The sequence below is a fragment of the Vipera ursinii genome, assembly GCF_947247035.1.
Source record: "Vipera ursinii genome assembly, chromosome: 2".
Classification (NCBI taxonomy): Eukaryota; Metazoa; Chordata; class Lepidosauria; order Squamata; family Viperidae; genus Vipera; species Vipera ursinii.
The window spans coordinates 187,819,836-187,836,370 of NC_139513.1; the positions used below are offsets into that span (position 1 = coordinate 187,819,836).

The window sequence follows — 16,535 nt, forward strand, 5'->3', positions numbered from 1 at the left end:
CAGATGTCTAATCTTGGTAGTTTAAAAAATATATGGACCTAACTTCCGAATTCTCCAGCCAATACACCAGGGGTCTTCAAACTTGGCCCTTTTATGACTTGTGGACTTCAACTCCCAGAATTCCTCAGCCAGCAAAGCTGGCTGAGGAATTCTGGGAGTTGAAGTCCACAAGTCATAAAAGGGCCAAGTTTGAAGACCCCTGCAATACACCGTACTGGGAGTTGACGTGCACACATCTTAAAATTGCCGAAGTTGAAAAACAGTCGTCTCCCGTTTATTACTGCAGCTATAACGGGATTCAACTTTCGTTTTTGTGTAAAGTGCCTAAAGTTCTACGCTTTCTTAACTCTGCGGCGCAGATGAACGCAAGGCGCCGTGCGTGCGCATGCGTGGAAGAGCAAGCTAAGCCTGCGTTTTGCCCTCTCGACCATGGTGGTCGTGTCCTCTGTCTCCCGCTTTGCGTCCAAGTACCGCCCGGCGCCTCTAGCGAGGTTGCCGCCTCAGCTGGACCCCAACGAATACCAATGGAGCCCCGAGAAACTCCGCGCGGAAGCCGAGCGGGTCGCCCTCCGCTCCCGCATCAAGCGCGATTATTTCCTGCAGCTTAATGACCCTCGACGGACGGAGCTCATCGTGAGCCAGGGCTGAGCGGGCGGGCAAGGGAGGCGTTGTGACGTGCCGTGGGGTCGTTCATTCTCCTTTCAGGGCTGTCAATCAGGTCGGGCCGAGACTTCCCGGTCTTCGGCCCCCCTCTCGCCAGAAGAAGAAGCAGCGTATAGAGGCCGCTTTGAAAGCTGAGAGAGCTCGTTTCTTCTTCCCCTCGACCTCAGGATGCAGTTGCTTGCAAGGTTCAGTGCTGTTACCCCGCTGCGCAAACTAAATCTTGCAACCAACTGCTTCCGGAGTCCGTGGGGAGCCCCACTCCCCCCTTTCGCACATCTTTCGTATAGTTACACAGGGACCTCCAAACTTGGCAACTTTAAGACTGTAGACTTCAACTCCCAGAATTCCTCAGGCAGCCAAGCTAGCTGGGAGATTCTGGGAGTTGAAGTTCACAAGTCTTTAAAGTTGACAAGTTTGGAGACCTCCGATATAGTACGTAGTGCAGAAAAAGCCACGAAGTGATAGCATTGAGGTGAGCAGATGTGCTTGCTTCCATAATGGATTCCTTTCGTTGTGTAACTGGGCAATTTTTCATTCTCTTTGATTTAGGAAGATCCTGCTGTAATTCGTTGGGATTATGCCAGAAGGCATAATGTGTATCCTAGTTACCGTTTTACTCCTAAAAGCTCCCTAATGAGTCTTCTTTGGGGAGCAGGGCCCTTTGTTTTCTTGTGGTATGCCTTGAAGACCAGTAGGGTAAGTGTAAAAGTTTACATCATTACTTTGCATGAGTATATCAATAGTTCGGTTTTTTGATAGAAGTGAATTTCTGCCTGTAAATGCTTTGAGTGCCTAGGGAACGATGTGAAATATAATGCAGCATATCCTCTTTTACTTTTGTGAATTACCTTTCTTCCAAGAAACAAACAAATAGCGACTTTTCTAAGAAATTCTGCACTTGGAAATATCTGTATGGAAGGTGCTTATTGTGCTTTTGAAATCCAGGTCCCTCTGACAATTGGTACAGTTCATTTCTGAATTTAGAATTAAAGAGACTTCATTGACATTAGAAACCACTTTGAAAAAAATCCTTGCGGCATGCATCCTCTGATTCATAAAATCATAGTTTACCTATCGTATATAGTGAACTACACAAAGGACATTCTTTTTCTGTTTGCTTGGAAATATTATTAAATTTATTAAATTTAAATCTTAGAAAATTTAAATGAAAAAGTCATTAGGCATATGTTTTGAAACTCAGAGGTCTGGAAGTTTAGTTGTAGGCAACCAAACAATGGTCTTTAGTTATTGCTGCTGCTGCAAAAAAAGCCCACATAGTGTAAATACCATTACTATTTTATGTCTTTTTAACAATTGCAACTATTTTTATTTCTTTAGTCCTTAAAGTTTTCCAGATTTCTTATTCATTTATCTTCTGTTAGCATTAAGACTACTTAAATAACATAGAAGTAGCCCAGTACAATGTAGCATATGCTGTTTTAATTTGCTTAAGTGAAACTGATAAAATGAATTTCTAAGTTAAAATACTGTTTAATTTGATTTGAATTCAGATCTGAGAATTAAGCATTCACTACTCCCAGTCTTGATCAGTAATATTGTTAGTTTTATTTAGTTATATCAGATTTTTCAAAGTATTTGTCAACATCCTTATTTATTATTATGCAGACAATTGGACCATGTGAAAGTAAATATTAAAAATGAAGAACAGTATCAACACATTATAACTTAAACTGTCTACATTTAGTTTATTCCAACACATGTTTAGTACTGGATTTTTTAAAAACTGCCTTGCAATATTCAACAGTCTAGTATAAAAGTATTTTAATAAAACAAAAAGCTAACTCAGAAATTAGTTGGATTTTTTCCCCAAGTAAGGATTGCAGTTTCAATCTGCAGAAATTGTGGATTCTCCGTTACTAGAGGTTTTCAAGAAGAGATTGGACAACTATTTGTCCAGAATGGTTATAGGTCTCCTGATCAAGCAGGGGGATTAGATTAGAAGACCTCCAAGGTCCCTTCCAACTCTATTATTCTGTGATTCTGCTCAATGCTTGGAAGAGGGTTTCTATTTTGAAATGACTTTAATCTTTCGAATTTTTGTTTGTTTGCAGGCTTATAAAGAAAGACTCAAATTGGAAGGCAGATATGACGAAGGGTTCCGTACTGGCTATTAAGTCTATATGTGAAACTATGTGTGAAAATCTTGCTGAAGACAATTTATTTCTCTGTAAGTCTACTTTCAAAATAAAGCTTACTAATTAAATTATGGTTTATTTCTTGTCAAGACTATTACTTTATCATGAGTCCTGTTGAATTAATAACAGTTTTTTTTAAAAAAAAATGAGGCAAACTATTCCTATTTCCCCTCCCCAGTTCCCATAATGGCCAGTAATTATGTCTTTGAAATCCAGCCCTTATTTGATTGATCTTCCATATTCCTATGACTTTTTAAAAAATAATTTAACTATTTAAACATTCTGAAGATAATGTTCCTCTCATTTCTTATTTCAACAGGATGTGAATATTTTCACCTTGAACTGTTCACATAATAATTTTGGGTTTGTTTCAAGTATCTGATAAATTCCTTTCTTATAAAAGTTCCTATTGTATTAGTGGCAATGGGAAACATTTTTTTCCCATTGTTGTTGCATCTTTGCATTTCTTTCTGATAGATCCATTTCTTTTTTTAATACGTTCTGAACTTTCTCTAACCTGGTTCATAGAAACACTTCACTGTGCTGAGTATTTTGAATAAAAATATAATGGTACGGTACTTCAGATTTGGAGTCATAAAGGCTCCATGAAGAAGAGCCAAGATGGTGACAAACTAGCATGTCTGAAATAAGCTTCCAGTTGCACTTTTGGCTTAACCCAGCAGCCCAAAATGCCAAGGGCAAGAAAAGAACTGGACCAGCCCCAGCAAAGTTACTGGAACCCATAAATCTTAACAAGCTAGAATCATAAAAGTGTTCCACAGTCCATGGAACCAGGAGCATGGCATCTACCTGCAATTCATTAAAGCAGTCATGCCTTTTCCTGGGATTTGGCTGCCCTCCATATATGCTGTGCAGTTCCTAGGAAACAAGTATTTGTTTTAAGTAATTCTGACAAGGGCTATGTTTTCATTTCCATGTGCTAGGAGCATTCAGAAGCTTCAACTGGTACAGAGTGTGGCAGCAAAGGCAATTCTTGGGGGCCATATAGTGGCTAATGTAACATCACTACTATGAACTGCCTGGCAGCCAGTTTGCTTCCAGGTGCGATTCAAGGTGTTGGTTATTTTCTTTAAATCCCTGTATATGATTTAACCTGGCATGAGTCTAGGTTACTTGATGAACTGTCTAACACCATTGGAACAGGCTCACCCCACCCGCACCGGCAGAGGAGGTATGCTATGAACCCCATCAGTCAGTCAATCAGTCAAGAAATTCCAGTTGGCAAGGTCCAGGAGAAGAGTAATCTGCTGTGTCTCCTGCCCTTTGGAACATTGTGCCACTTGAGATGAGATTGGCTCCCTCTCTTCTAACCTTTAAGGGCTGGAAGACCTTGCTCTCCCCCAGGTCCCAACAGGGAAGCATCACACTGGAGGTGATTGATGAATTAAGAGGCAGTCCCACTTTCCCACCTGCACATCCTGTTCCTTCCCTCCTGATTTTTAACTATAATTCTATTTTTATTTTATTTATTTATTTATTTATTTTAATCCCATTTATATCCCGCCCTTCTCCGAAGACTCAGGGCGGCTTACAAGCTTAGCAGTAGCCTTCATTCTATGTATATGCCTGCTTATTAGGGCTTTCACACACACACCCAAGCGGCATTATTACAAAGTCAGCTTAATTGCCCCCAACAATCTGGGTCCTCATTTTACCTACCTCGGAAGGATGGAAGGCTGAGTCAACCTTGAGCCTGGTGGGATGCGAACCTGCACTAATTGCAGGCAGCTGGTGTTACTTAAGGAGGCATTAACCCACTGCTCCACCAAGGCTCCTTTTCATAGTAGTTTCCATTTTTCTTGTCTTAGAAATATTTTTCTTTTGTGATTTCAATGCTTTTCATGTTTTAAGCCGTCCAGAGTCACTTTGAAACGAGATGGGCAGCAAGTAAATTTAATAAATGTGTGTTTTTCCTTTCAGTCTAGTGATATATAGCCCTAATAGAACCATTTTAATTCATATGACGGGCATGGTAGTAGTTAAGACAGTTTGTATATAAATCTTCTTTAAAAACATGAATTGACACAATTGTTATTCCTTTGTTTGCATCCACTTTCTTGTACAGGTAATCCCCGAGTTACGAGCGTTCACTTAACGCTTGTTCAAAGTTACTTGATGAGCACCCCCCAGTGCTTATGAGCAAGTCCCAAAGTTACGAATATTGCAGCACCATGGCAGTCGTTTGCCTTTATGAGCGACTGCAGTGGCTCTGCAACATTCACCCTGGTTATTCCCTCCCTCCCCACTCCCACGCTGGGTCTCCCTAGACACCAGGCCTTCAATACCCTGCAAAGATCAAGATCCTTTGGGACTTCAGGTTTGCCATTGCGGCTGCCGCGGATGCTGGAAGACGAGCTCCATCTTCTGCGTTCGGTTTCGCACCGCTAGGAGATCCTGGAAAGGGTCAAAAGTTGTCCTGTAGGGGCAACAAGCAAGGAGGGGACCCCCCACTTGATCACGGGAGGGCAGTAGCCCTTCCGCTCGATCTGGGGCAACCCTCCAAACTGGCAGACAAAAGACTGGCCATAGAAATATGGCCCGTCACTAGGCTGCAGACAGCCGAAGTGAAACTTATCACCAGGCACTTCTAAAGTAGCGCGGATGAGACTGGGTGAGATCTGAACCTCTCTTCAATCCTAATTATTTTTTCTACCTGTATAAGCTGCCCAAACTTTTTCCCCCTGTGGAGAGAGGGAAGGGAAATTTTATCCCACCCTCTAAAAACAGCTGCGACTGACTATCCAGGGGCATTTAAAACACTGAAAGAATAACTTTATTTTAACTGGATTTCTATGTTTCTAAAATTTGGGGACCAAAAATTTCTTATCTTTACTGAAGATTTGGGTTTTTACTTACAAAAAAAGAAGTAAAATTGGAAAAAGGATTATAAAAATTTTGGATTGAAAAAAATCCTTAAATGGCATTGGTGACATCTTGTGGTTAAATCTGATATTACAACTTGTTATTGTCTAAAAGAGACTTGGCTTGAAGCCCAGACTACAGATAAGACTTTTCCAACCTTGGCAGATATCATCTGTGAGAAGTTCAGCTGTGTTCTATACTCAGTGACAAAATTATTTCATTCTCTGATTGTAAAGCTTTCAATGTAACACACCACTAAGAGAACATGGATGAAGATCAGGAACAGATTCTATGTTGAAAGCAATTCATGAAACCAATCTTACAGCTTCTGATGAAATAAGGCGCTACAGAAAAGAACAAGATGTCAGCCTAGATATACTAACCCAAAGAATCAACTACACAGAACATAACAGAAGAATTGAAACAATCAAATACTATGAGGATTTGAAACAGTCAAATACTAGAGGATTCAACTGATCAACAAATACAGTTAATGGAAAACCCAGAAAAGGGACTGACAACACTGGAAATGGAAAAGACGTTCTATGTAAACCAGAAGAAACTTGAGGAACAAGAAGAACAGACTGAAGGGAAGATAAACATTTCAGGACAACTATGGGGAGATGGAATAATAGATGATTTGCTATCGCTCCCAAAAAAATGGCGATTGGATGGTCTCTTTTATCTCAAATAATATATACAATAACAGAGGGAGATCTATTTGGTGACTTAAAAGCACAGACATGGAAGTCGAGTTGGCAAAGAAAGAAAACTTGAATAAGGCTGAAGAAAATTGGGGTTTTGATTTATTAGTGAGGATTTTATGTTACTAATCAAAATAGAATATACTCAGACAAGATGTGTACTTTGAATACTAGATTTTGTTACAAATTGAGATAAAGAAAACTGGTCATTTAAAACTTGGAAGTATAAATATTAAAAGTTAAATTTGAATATTGATGGGAAATTAAAAATTGGGAATAACAAATAGGATATTGATTGTCTATAAAGATTGAATGTAAAAGTAAGATATATATAAGCTAAAAATCTTGAATGTAATAAACATGTTTTTACTTAGTTCATATAATAAGAACTGTATCAACTTAAATATGAGATAGTAGACATTAACAGAAAAAGGAAGTATTTGATGATGAAATAAGGGAAATTTTGGTCATTAAATTTAAGGCATTTGGAAATTAGAATATAAGAATGTTATACTGTATTATTAACTAGATGATGTAAGATGGTGAGAAATAGAATATACTCAAATAGATAAGACATATATCTTGAATATTAGACTTTGTGATGAATTGTGACAAAGGAAACTTTGGTTACCTAAAACTTGGAAATTATAAATATTAAATGTTAAATTTAAATATTGCTGGGAAAATAAAAATTGTGAAAAATTTTAATTACAGGATATTGTCTATAAAGACTGAATGTTTAAAGTAACTAGTATATGTATAAGCTAACATGTAACAATGTTATTTTTACTAAAGATACTTGTATGTTATTGAATTATCGATTAACCCAGCCGCCACATTGCTTTTTACAGTAAATACTTAAATGTAAAATTAGAAAATTAATAAAACATTTTAAAAAAGATCAAGATCCTTCAGTTTCTTGGCTGCTCTAGGTCTTTGGTGCGTTTGCAGAGAATGGAGGCCTAAAGTAACGTGAGATCACGCGAGATCAGTGGGGCGTGATGTCATGGTACTTTAGGTCTCTGTTCTCTGCAACAGAGAACAAAACTGAAGCTGGGCAGGCTCCATTACACTCATAACTCGAGGACTACCTGTATTCTGATTTCATATACGCTCCAGGATAAGTTATCATGTGGGAATACCTCCGAGGGCTTAGCAGTGTGTGAATAAACTTATCAACATTCATCCCTGCTATTCCCTAAACAAAATACGGATGTGAGGGCGATCTGGCTGCGACATCTGTCACCCCACTGATCGCCAGGGTTGATTCGGCTGATCTGGCTGGCTAGGCGGGTGTCCCCTAAGCAAAATATGCTAGCCTACCCAGCTCTTTCCTAATGGCAGTCAGAAAGGCAACCTCTCAACCCTTTACAAAAGTAGAGAGTTCCCCTCATTCTCACATTCTGGGAAGGGAGTCTTCATCAGTGCCCTCTGGCTGCCATCAGGAGCATATTTTCATAATCTCCAATCCAACCATGTAGGTCTGAAATAATGTTCTTGCCCAGCCTCAAAGTCACTTCTCCCAGCATCAATTCTAGCTAACTGCCCAGTGCTGAAATGCATTGCAGAAAGTTTTGGGGGGATGTTTTTCTCTGCAGTCGCTGTCTTGATATAGACCCGTTGGTGGCCAGGCTGCTCCCCTCTGCCTCTCCACGTGTTCCTGCGCTCTCTTTCTCTGCACTGAGAGTCGGGGAGCAGCTGTAATAGCTGCTGGGCAGATCCGGGCTAGATGGTGGAGGCAGCTGCCAGCACAAGTCTAGGTAAGCCTCCAGAGCCCCAGCAGCCGGATCTGGGCTCTGGAGGCCTGCAAAATGCTTCTGCCACCCAGATCGGCCATGGGGGGATGCAAAATCGCTCTGCAGCCCTAGATCCAGGCAGCAGAAGCATTTCCAGGCCTCTGGAGCCCAGATCGGGCCGCTGGCACACCTCAAAATCACCCCACAACCATGGATGCAAATCCAGAGGCTTGGAAAACGCTTCTGCCGCCCGGATTGGCATGTGTTGAAATTAAAAGGTAGTTTTAAAGATGTACTCTTCACTCCCCTTTAACATCATTTCTTTCCCCACCAATATCTCTTCCCCCACCCACTTCAACATCATCTTTTAATTTGTTTAATTTGTTTTTAATTTCTGTATTTTGGTATTTATGGCCCTGTTCACCGCCCTGAGTCCTTCGGGAGAAGGGCGGTATACAAATCTAATAAAATAAATAAATAAATAAATCTCTTGCTCCATCACTGGAGGCTTTTAAGTAGAGACTGGATATTCCATTGTCTGGAATTATACCATTGATTGAGCAGGGACTTGGACTAAAGACCTCAATGGTCTCTTCCAACACTCTTTGAGAGAGGTGCTGCCAACCTCTCCCCCTCACCTTGTCCCTTCCTCGGCACAGAGAGAGGAAGGGAAGGAAGGAAAGAAGGAGGGGAGGGAAACGAAGAAAGAAAGGGAAGGAAGGAGATGGGAATGAAAAGGAGGGACTCAGGGAAGGAAGGAAGGAAGGAAGGAAGGAAGGAAGGAAGGAAGGAAGGAAGGAAGGAAGGAAGGAAGGAAGGAAGGAGATTGGAATAAGAGGGAGGGAGGTCTGAGGGAAGTCCTGCCTTAGCACATGGCCACCAGTAGCCCTGTTGCCCTTTCGCCATCCCCTGGTGGTCTCCCATTCTATTGCTGAGGATGCTATGGTTACAAAGCTAGGCCTCCTTCACATGGAGAGGGAGTGGGCCTCCCTCTGACCCACACACTTTGCCCTCCTGCACCCACCAAGAGCAACCTTGGCAAGGAGAGCGAACACAGAAGCAGTAGCCTTGAAGTAAAGTCACCCCCTTGGGGAAGTGCAGCTAGGGTAGACAGGGCTGTGGGGTCCTGGTGCTGTGGGAGCTCAAGGGCCAGGCTGTGCGCTTGACTTCTGCTGTCCAGGGCACCAGGCAGTCTGTGTCATGGTACAGGGGCCCCCTGCATGGCCTGAGACTCAATGAGGCTCCTCCAGTGGAGCATGCCCCAGCGCCCGCCCTGGTCCCCACACTCCGCAGAGATCCTCAGATCCGCCCCAGTCCTGCCCAGGCACAAACAAGTGCCCCTGATGCGAGTGACATTGAGCTGGCCATGCCCACCCAGTAGGCCATGCCCATGCCGGTCACGCCCACCCAGTGGGCCACGCCCATCTGGCACCCGACGATAAATGAGTGAGGTTTGGGTTGCAGTTTGGGCACTCGGTCTCTAAAAGGTTCGCCATTACTGATCTAGCCATATTCAACTGTTACCTGTGTTTTACCATCCCCAACCCTACACTTGACCCTGTTCTGTCTTAGAGTTATCTTATTGACAGGTAAAATTGAAATCTCTTTTACCTAATTTTTTCTCCAAATTCTAGTAGGCTGGAAATTTTTTTAAAAAGGCACATATAAGTATAAAATATAAAAAAGCAAGTAATTAAGAATACATACAGATGCCTAGATTTGTAGATTCTGTCATGAAAGCTAGAACCATTTAGATCAGACATGTCAAACACAAGGTCCGGGGGCCAGATCCGGCCCGCGAAGTGGTTTCATGTGGCCCACGAAGCCATCCTGGAAACAATGAGGGAACGGCCCCTACTGCCTTGGCCCTGGCCCAGAGACCCTCCTCCTGCCAGAGACCCTCAGATCTGTCCCACTCCTGCCCAGGCCCCCATAGGCATCCTTGATGCAAAGGATGTAGAGCTGGCCATGCCCACCCAGTAGGCCATACGCACTCTAGCCACGCCCACGCAGTAGGCCATGCCCACCTGGCCCCCTGAGGGCAACCGCAATGCTGATGCAGCCCTCAATGAAATTGAGTTTGACACCCCTGACTTAGATTAACAAAGGATGCTAGGGACAACAAAAATACATTTAAAATAATATTAAAAAATGGTATTCCAGTAAACAAATTACAAAATAATTTGGGGTAATAAAGCAGAACGATTCAGTTCCTATTTTAATTTGATCTTTCTAGCAAGAGGATATGTACCACCAATTGTGAAAAGCAAGATTCCAGCTAAAACGTTTTAGAAATTTAGGGAATATATGCTAACCTTGAACTAATATAGAGTTCCAGATTATACGGACTCTTTCATATGTTCCTGATATCTCTCCTCTCTCCCCATCCCCCCACTGCATTTCTGTCTGCCATTCAGATTCTGTCTTTCTCCCTTTTTTGCCTGATCCTTTCCAATCCATCTTTCGTGCATCTTTGGGTCATAGCACCTTTTTCTCTGAATTTCAATTTACTGTTTTAGCAAACCACATGTGTTCCACGAAGAACCAAAAAGATGCCATTTCTCTCTTTTACTTCTCCATTCTTCTTCCTATCCTCTGTTTTTCCCCCCTACAAATGAAGTGAACTGGTAGCCCTGAAAATGAGTCTTGTGAGTTAATGGCATTCTTTACTCATGGAACATAAATTACAGATATTCTCCTGATTTCTTTTGCAAAGGAGATAAGCAGAGAAATATATTTTGTGTATTTTGTAGAAAATTAAACTGAAGATAAACAGTGCTTCCTATCAAAATGACAAATTCCCTAAATGGCAATTTCTCACTCTTGAGCCCAGTGATATGCATTTGACAAATCACCTCATAAAAGAAGTTCTTCAACAACATACGTCTACACTGTAAAATCAAACAAGTTTTTTTGTGCTAGGCTTGGGAGGGGTTTTTTTGCTCTTTTTTAATACTGGGTATGATATGATGGGCTTATATATACTCCCAATTTCATAATGGACAGTTTTACACGAACAATTCACATTAGTGATTTTAATTTTTTCAGCTGCTAGACATTCTTTCATATGCTCATTTAAGATGGTTAAGATATTGTTCCATGATTTTCTTGAACTACTTGGGAATGAAGAAACTGGATATGGATACTTCATTTACATTTGTCATTAAAATTGATCTTCAGCTTTTCCCAACACTTGTAGTAATTCTTATCCAAGCTGGTTTTCAGCCCCCACTTGGTCACAGCCAAGCTAAAGGAAGATTCAAACATGAAGGCCTGTTGGGAAAATAAATAAGACATATTGCAAGAGTAAGTAAATCAGTATTTGGTTTGAATGAAGTGAACAAAAAAAATTACTATACACCATTTTAACTGATTTGAATGATGTTATTGCTATTTTGCTTTTATCATATGTTGGTATTCATTTTATCATTTGGCTTGTTTTACATAATTTTGCAGAGAATTTAAATTCTAATATGAAATAAAACACTAGAAAAACTAGGAATTATTGAGCTGATTGTAAAAAATTTAGTTTATGAACAAATCCTGACTGAAACAAGTTTAGCAGGAAGTAATACTGTGCGGTGAAATGGGTTATTCCATGATAGTAAGCATTCATATGAGAATTGCAAAGATTTGTAGTTTTGTAGCAGTTTAAAATTGTAACAGGAAATATTTCATTTAATAAATTTGATGCTTAGAGTGTCTTAGTGTTTTACAGAAAAACTGATGGTTTACATACAATCAGAGTTAAAGCCAGAAATACTGAAATCAACTATGAAAACACTTTTTACAAATATGTAGAGTCTTGTGAAAGAGCAAATCTTTGGTTTCCTCAGCTCAGTACAAAATGAGAAATATAGGCAGATTTTCTTGTTGGAACTCTGCACCTACCTGTGGTTCTATTCACGGTACAGTTATTCTCTCCAGGGTTATCTACACAACTGCCATTTTCTATATTCGAGATTCATATTGGATGAGAGGATGCTTTAAGTGCCTGGTGGCTTGGAAGGGCTATGGACTGGAGGACTTCACATGGGTGGATGCTAAGAATGCACATGCTCCACTGGATATTCCATGCCAAGTACCCTGAACTGCATGATCCCAGGAGAGGGGGCCCTGCTGCGGGGGGTGGGAAGTCAACTTTAGAATGAGTATGGCTGCAGCTATTTTTTCCTTCTCATTTCTAGTTGCCACGTAGCACGGAGGGATGGGGAGTTGCCAGGTGTTGTGCTAGACAAAACAGACTTTCTTTCTCAGACTTTCTCTCATGGGAACCAAGGTCATTGGCTGCTCCCGAGAAAAGAAAATGAAAACCCCAGCAATAAGGTGCATGGGGAAATGTAGTTGCTTACATAGACTTAGAGGTGGGATTTCTTAACTTTGTATTGGGGAATCGTTATGCATTCTGAAGACTTGGTTTCACTTTTGAAGTGCTGATACTTTGTACCAATAAACATGTTCTTTGAGGAATTGCAAGCCTCAGAGTTCTGCTTTATTTGTCTCTGTCAGAACCTTGACAGGGATAGTGGCATGGCCCCACTGGAGCCCAGTTCAGAGGAGGAAGAGTTGGAACTGGGACCATGCAATGAGGATGGCACATCTCTCTTGGCATGTTTGGAGAGGCCAGGGGCTGAGGACAATGCTGTCCCAGTCACTTCAGGCATTGGGGAAGGTGGTTGTCTGGATGGAGAGCTGCCTGCCCTCAAAGACGCAAGGGAGAATTGGATGCTGATAGGCAGCAGATTCCTTCCAATAAGGAACAGCTGCTTCTCCCACTCAGTCCAAGGGCATGGAGTATGGAGTGTAGGAAAGCTAGGAGAAGGGCTGAGAGGCTACTCAGGAGAAGGTCGCCCCACCCTTCCTTACAAGGAACACCTGGATTGGATTGACTTAAGGAAAAGCCATGGGGAGCTATTTTTGCCAGGAACAATAGTTTGTTTTGGTTTACACTGTGCCTTTTGCCTAGATTTGAGGACTGCCTTTTGCTTTATATCTTGCCTTTGCCCTGAGGACTGCCTTTTGTCTTGTGCCTTGACTTTCCCTTGTGGACTTGCTTAGCTGTTTGGATTGGACTGGGCACCCTGGACCTTGCTCTGTGAGCGTGTTCCTACTGCGTGGACTTTCTTTGTTATATATGGGCTGTTGTTATTGGGACTGAGGGTGGCTGCCTTCAGAGTAAAGTGGGATGAGCCTTACTGGCCATTTGAGAGCCATTTGTTGGGAAATTACTTACAGCAGGGGTGTCAAACTGCCAGCCCACGGGCCAGACGCATCACGAAGAAACCGTGCCTACCCCATTGCCGGCAATGGGGAAAAAGTTCCCATACGTCGCGTGACATCACATGACATCGCGAGTTTGACATTTCTGACTTAGAGCAATAAAAGACTATCTAGAGGTGTGCTTTGCCTTGAGTAACTGGGTCATAACAGCAGCTTCCACATTAATGTGAAAATGATTTTCCAAACACTTACCATAGTTCCCTCTGCAATTTTCTCAGGCTCCTGCCTGCTTGTGCTGGCCTTCTCAAAACATTCAGCGTCTGGTCCATGCGGTATCATCATGCTGTGCAGAGTGGCTCCTCCTGGTAGAAATCCTTGTTCTTTTGCTTCGTAATTCCCTTTGATTAAGCCCATAAATTCACTCATACAGTTTCCTGTGGATTTTTTTAAAAAAATCTTGATTTAAATTTATTAAAATTTGATCAATTAAATTGTAGCAGCTTAAGTTTGGCATGAGTTTAAAATGAAAGAAAAGCTACAAATTGGTATTTAGCATTTAGTGGTATAGAACCAGAACTGTCCAAAGTACCACTGGCTGTTTTTTTTTCTGGACAAGCAAACAGCAGAGTATTCCTTCCCTTCCTTCTCTTTAGTTTATACTGTATTTTCAAGAATTTCAGGAAATAATTCTCATCCACTTGATTTGCAGCCCTTTATCAAGGGTCTTTCAGACATCTGGCCTGGTTAAAAACTTCTGTTAATTAAGTCTCCTGTATCTTGCAGATACAGATAACCCTCAACTTACAATGATAATTGAGTCTGGAATTACAGCTGAAGGTTGTTGAGTTGTAAATCAAGACAGCACATGATTGGATTTAAAATTACAACCATTTTTGCAGTTCTTAAATGAATGCCATTGTTAAGCAAATCCATTTCTCCCAATAGATCTTTTTGCCAAAAACTGATGGAAAATGTGGTCACGTACCCATAGGACACTGCAAACAGCTATAAAGGTGAGACAGTTGTCAAGCATCCAAAATGCAAATGTGTGTGCACGGCTGATATAACTCTGAAAACGAGTCATAAGTAGCTTTGGTATAGGAGAAGGAGCAGCAGAGCCTAGGGGCAATATCAAGAGAGGGATCAGCTTGGAGTCATTATGTTCCCATAAGTGATCCAAGTGCAGCCCCTCTTGAATTCCATTCACTTTTACCTAGTGCTAATTTAGAGCTGACCGTTGACTAGATTCTTAGGTATTGGCATGAGCAATAAAACAGCTTAACTGGAACTTAACACACAGTCCTGATTCTTTGTGCCTGACATTTGGGGTTGGTCTGTTGTAATTTCAAGAAATTATTAAGTGAGTGTAAGTTGAGCACTATCTGTATGTGAAATCACATAGTAAAAATGGCATACATACTATGGTAATAAGGTGGACGGAAAGTGTTGTTCGCCACTGCCCAGCGGGGTGGAAATATAACAAAATCAGCAACTGCCACTCCAGGACGGGTTGATTTTGCAGTTAAGACAGTAAAGATGGAAGGATCCTTAAAAAACAGTGGAGTGAAGGGAAATTGGCTATTATTAAAACAACCGTGCTAATCTGAAAAATCAATTACATGGCAAATTCAGAGTCATAGCTGTAAATCTGAGTTCAGTGTAAATTACAAAGCAGAAACTTGCAATTTATTTGAGGCTTCCTGAAATCCGAAGTCTGTTTTGTTCAATTCAAAAGAACTAATTAAAGTACTCTAAGATCAGAATTAAGACCTAACAAGAACTTACCGCATGATCAAAAGCTACAGAGTTTATGACCATGAACTTGCTGAAATTATACTTGTATGGTGTGTAATTCCCATGCCAAGCCACAACATTGAAAGGAGAACAGTTCTGTAAGATTAAACAACACAGCTATCTTAAGACATGGAAAGTATCCGATATTCAAAACTACATTTTTTAAAAATCATATTTTGGGGGAAGGGAGAGCTCAGTAGCTGAAAACATAAACAAAGCATAGAGTAAATATATAATGCAAATTACCATTACAATATAACTATAATGAAATACAGCAGCAACACATATTTTTCACTTTTTTCAGGATAGTAAAGGGACTCCACCTTGGGAGTGGAACATTTCTATTTCCCTTAAAAGCATTATCTGCCAATAGTGCTCCTCATCCATTGGTAATTGATCAGCAAAAGCAAACTGGAAAACCAGCAATTCATTGCGCTGACTCCCATAGTTCCACAACTTCTGCCTAAATAACCATGGATGGAATCTTAAGCAGCAGACAGAAAACTCTCGCAAAGTAAGACAAACTACTGTTTTGTTAGGAGATACAGGATTACCATTTAGTTCCATTTGTATTTTCTGATCTTTAAAGACACAAATTTTAATAATTTAAATACCATTTATTAAACTTGTATGTCGCTTGACATTTTTGTCTTCTATTTCTTATGGGTGTGTACGTCAAGCACTTCTTATATTTCCACACAGCATGTGTGCATCCCTGTCTAAAGTAAGGTTACTAGAAACAGGACGATTTTCACTATTTTTGGTTGATTCCTGAGAATTACAGAAATATCCAGCCCCAAAGCACAAACAAATTCATATGTCAAGACAAACAGGCCTCTTTTGAGTAAGATGGGCTGTTTAGAAATAGGAAACAGAAATAAATAGATAATTCAGTTAGCTAAGTAATGAGTATGCTCAGCAGCCTTCAAATGTTGGGTATTTGTTGAAAAGAAAACAGAATACTGAGGGAAAGGACCTTTCTTGATGCTAACCATCAGCATTTATGGTAAGAGGTAGATGGACTTCGGTATTTTGTTGTAAATTTTATATCTGATTTCTGATGGATAAAAATAGAGTGATTAATGCAAAAAGGCATAAATACAGGGAAGCTAATTCTTAATGAAATTCCTAATTCTCTAAATTCTAACTCCCCACCTGTTTTGCCTCAAAGAGTTTCCCTTGGTACTTGTTGATCACTGTGTAACCCTCAGCCAATTGGCCCTCTTCATACCAGGCAACTGGCACAAGGAAGTCTCGTGGATTAGCTAAGCCATTGGCTCCTAAAAAAAAGAAAGGCTTTGTAACCAATTGTATATTTGAAATTTGAGATCAGTCCAATCATGGTCATTGGATACTTTACCATTAAACATACTAAAAAT

At 40.8% G+C, this 16,535-nt stretch overlaps 2 protein-coding genes across 6 annotated transcripts in view; one reads left to right on the forward strand and one right to left on the reverse strand.

Moving 5' to 3' along the window:
* The first annotated feature begins 386 nt into the window (after positions 1 to 386).
* On the forward strand, positions 387 to 2,897 carry NDUFB4 (NADH:ubiquinone oxidoreductase subunit B4). Its single transcript, XM_083355844.1, has 3 exons — positions 387 to 633; positions 1,213 to 1,359; positions 2,736 to 2,897. The coding sequence occupies exons 1-3, from the start codon at positions 430 to 432 to the stop codon at positions 2,796 to 2,798; spliced, it is 414 nt and encodes a 137-aa protein (XP_083211970.1). The 5' UTR covers positions 387 to 429; the 3' UTR covers positions 2,799 to 2,897.
* A 7,973-nt stretch (positions 2,898 to 10,870) lies between these two features.
* Positions 10,871 to 16,535, reverse strand: part of HGD (homogentisate 1,2-dioxygenase) — a 31,679-nt gene continuing 26,014 nt past the window's right edge. For 4 of the 5 annotated variants that reach the window (XM_083355838.1, XM_083355839.1, XM_083355840.1 and 1 more), the window contains 5 exons: positions 16,312 to 16,436; positions 15,148 to 15,252; positions 14,783 to 14,909; positions 13,615 to 13,796; positions 10,871 to 11,415 (listed from right to left, as the gene is read on the reverse strand). In XM_083355838.1, coding sequence (XP_083211964.1) covers positions 11,290 to 11,415; positions 13,615 to 13,796; positions 14,783 to 14,909; positions 15,148 to 15,252; positions 16,312 to 16,436 — 665 coding nt within the window. In that variant the 3' untranslated portion in view covers positions 10,871 to 11,289. Of the gene's footprint in view, positions 11,416 to 13,614; positions 13,797 to 14,347; positions 14,482 to 14,782; positions 14,910 to 15,147; positions 15,253 to 16,311; positions 16,437 to 16,535 lie in introns of those variants that run through there. The other variant, XM_083355841.1, reaches the window with a different exon arrangement.

Bases quoted from the DNA above. Each gene is read 5' to 3' on its own strand.
- NDUFB4 (XM_083355844.1), top strand. From the start codon at position 430: ATGGTGGTCGTGTCCTCTGTCTCCCGCTTTGCGTCCAAGTACCGCCCG. The intron at 634-1,212 runs GTGAGCCAGGGC...TCTTTGATTTAG, and splicing joins CTCGACGGACGGAGCTCATC to GAAGATCCTGCTGTAATTCG. The intron at 1,360-2,735 runs GTAAGTGTAAAA...GTTTGTTTGCAG, and splicing joins ATGCCTTGAAGACCAGTAGG to GCTTATAAAGAAAGACTCAA.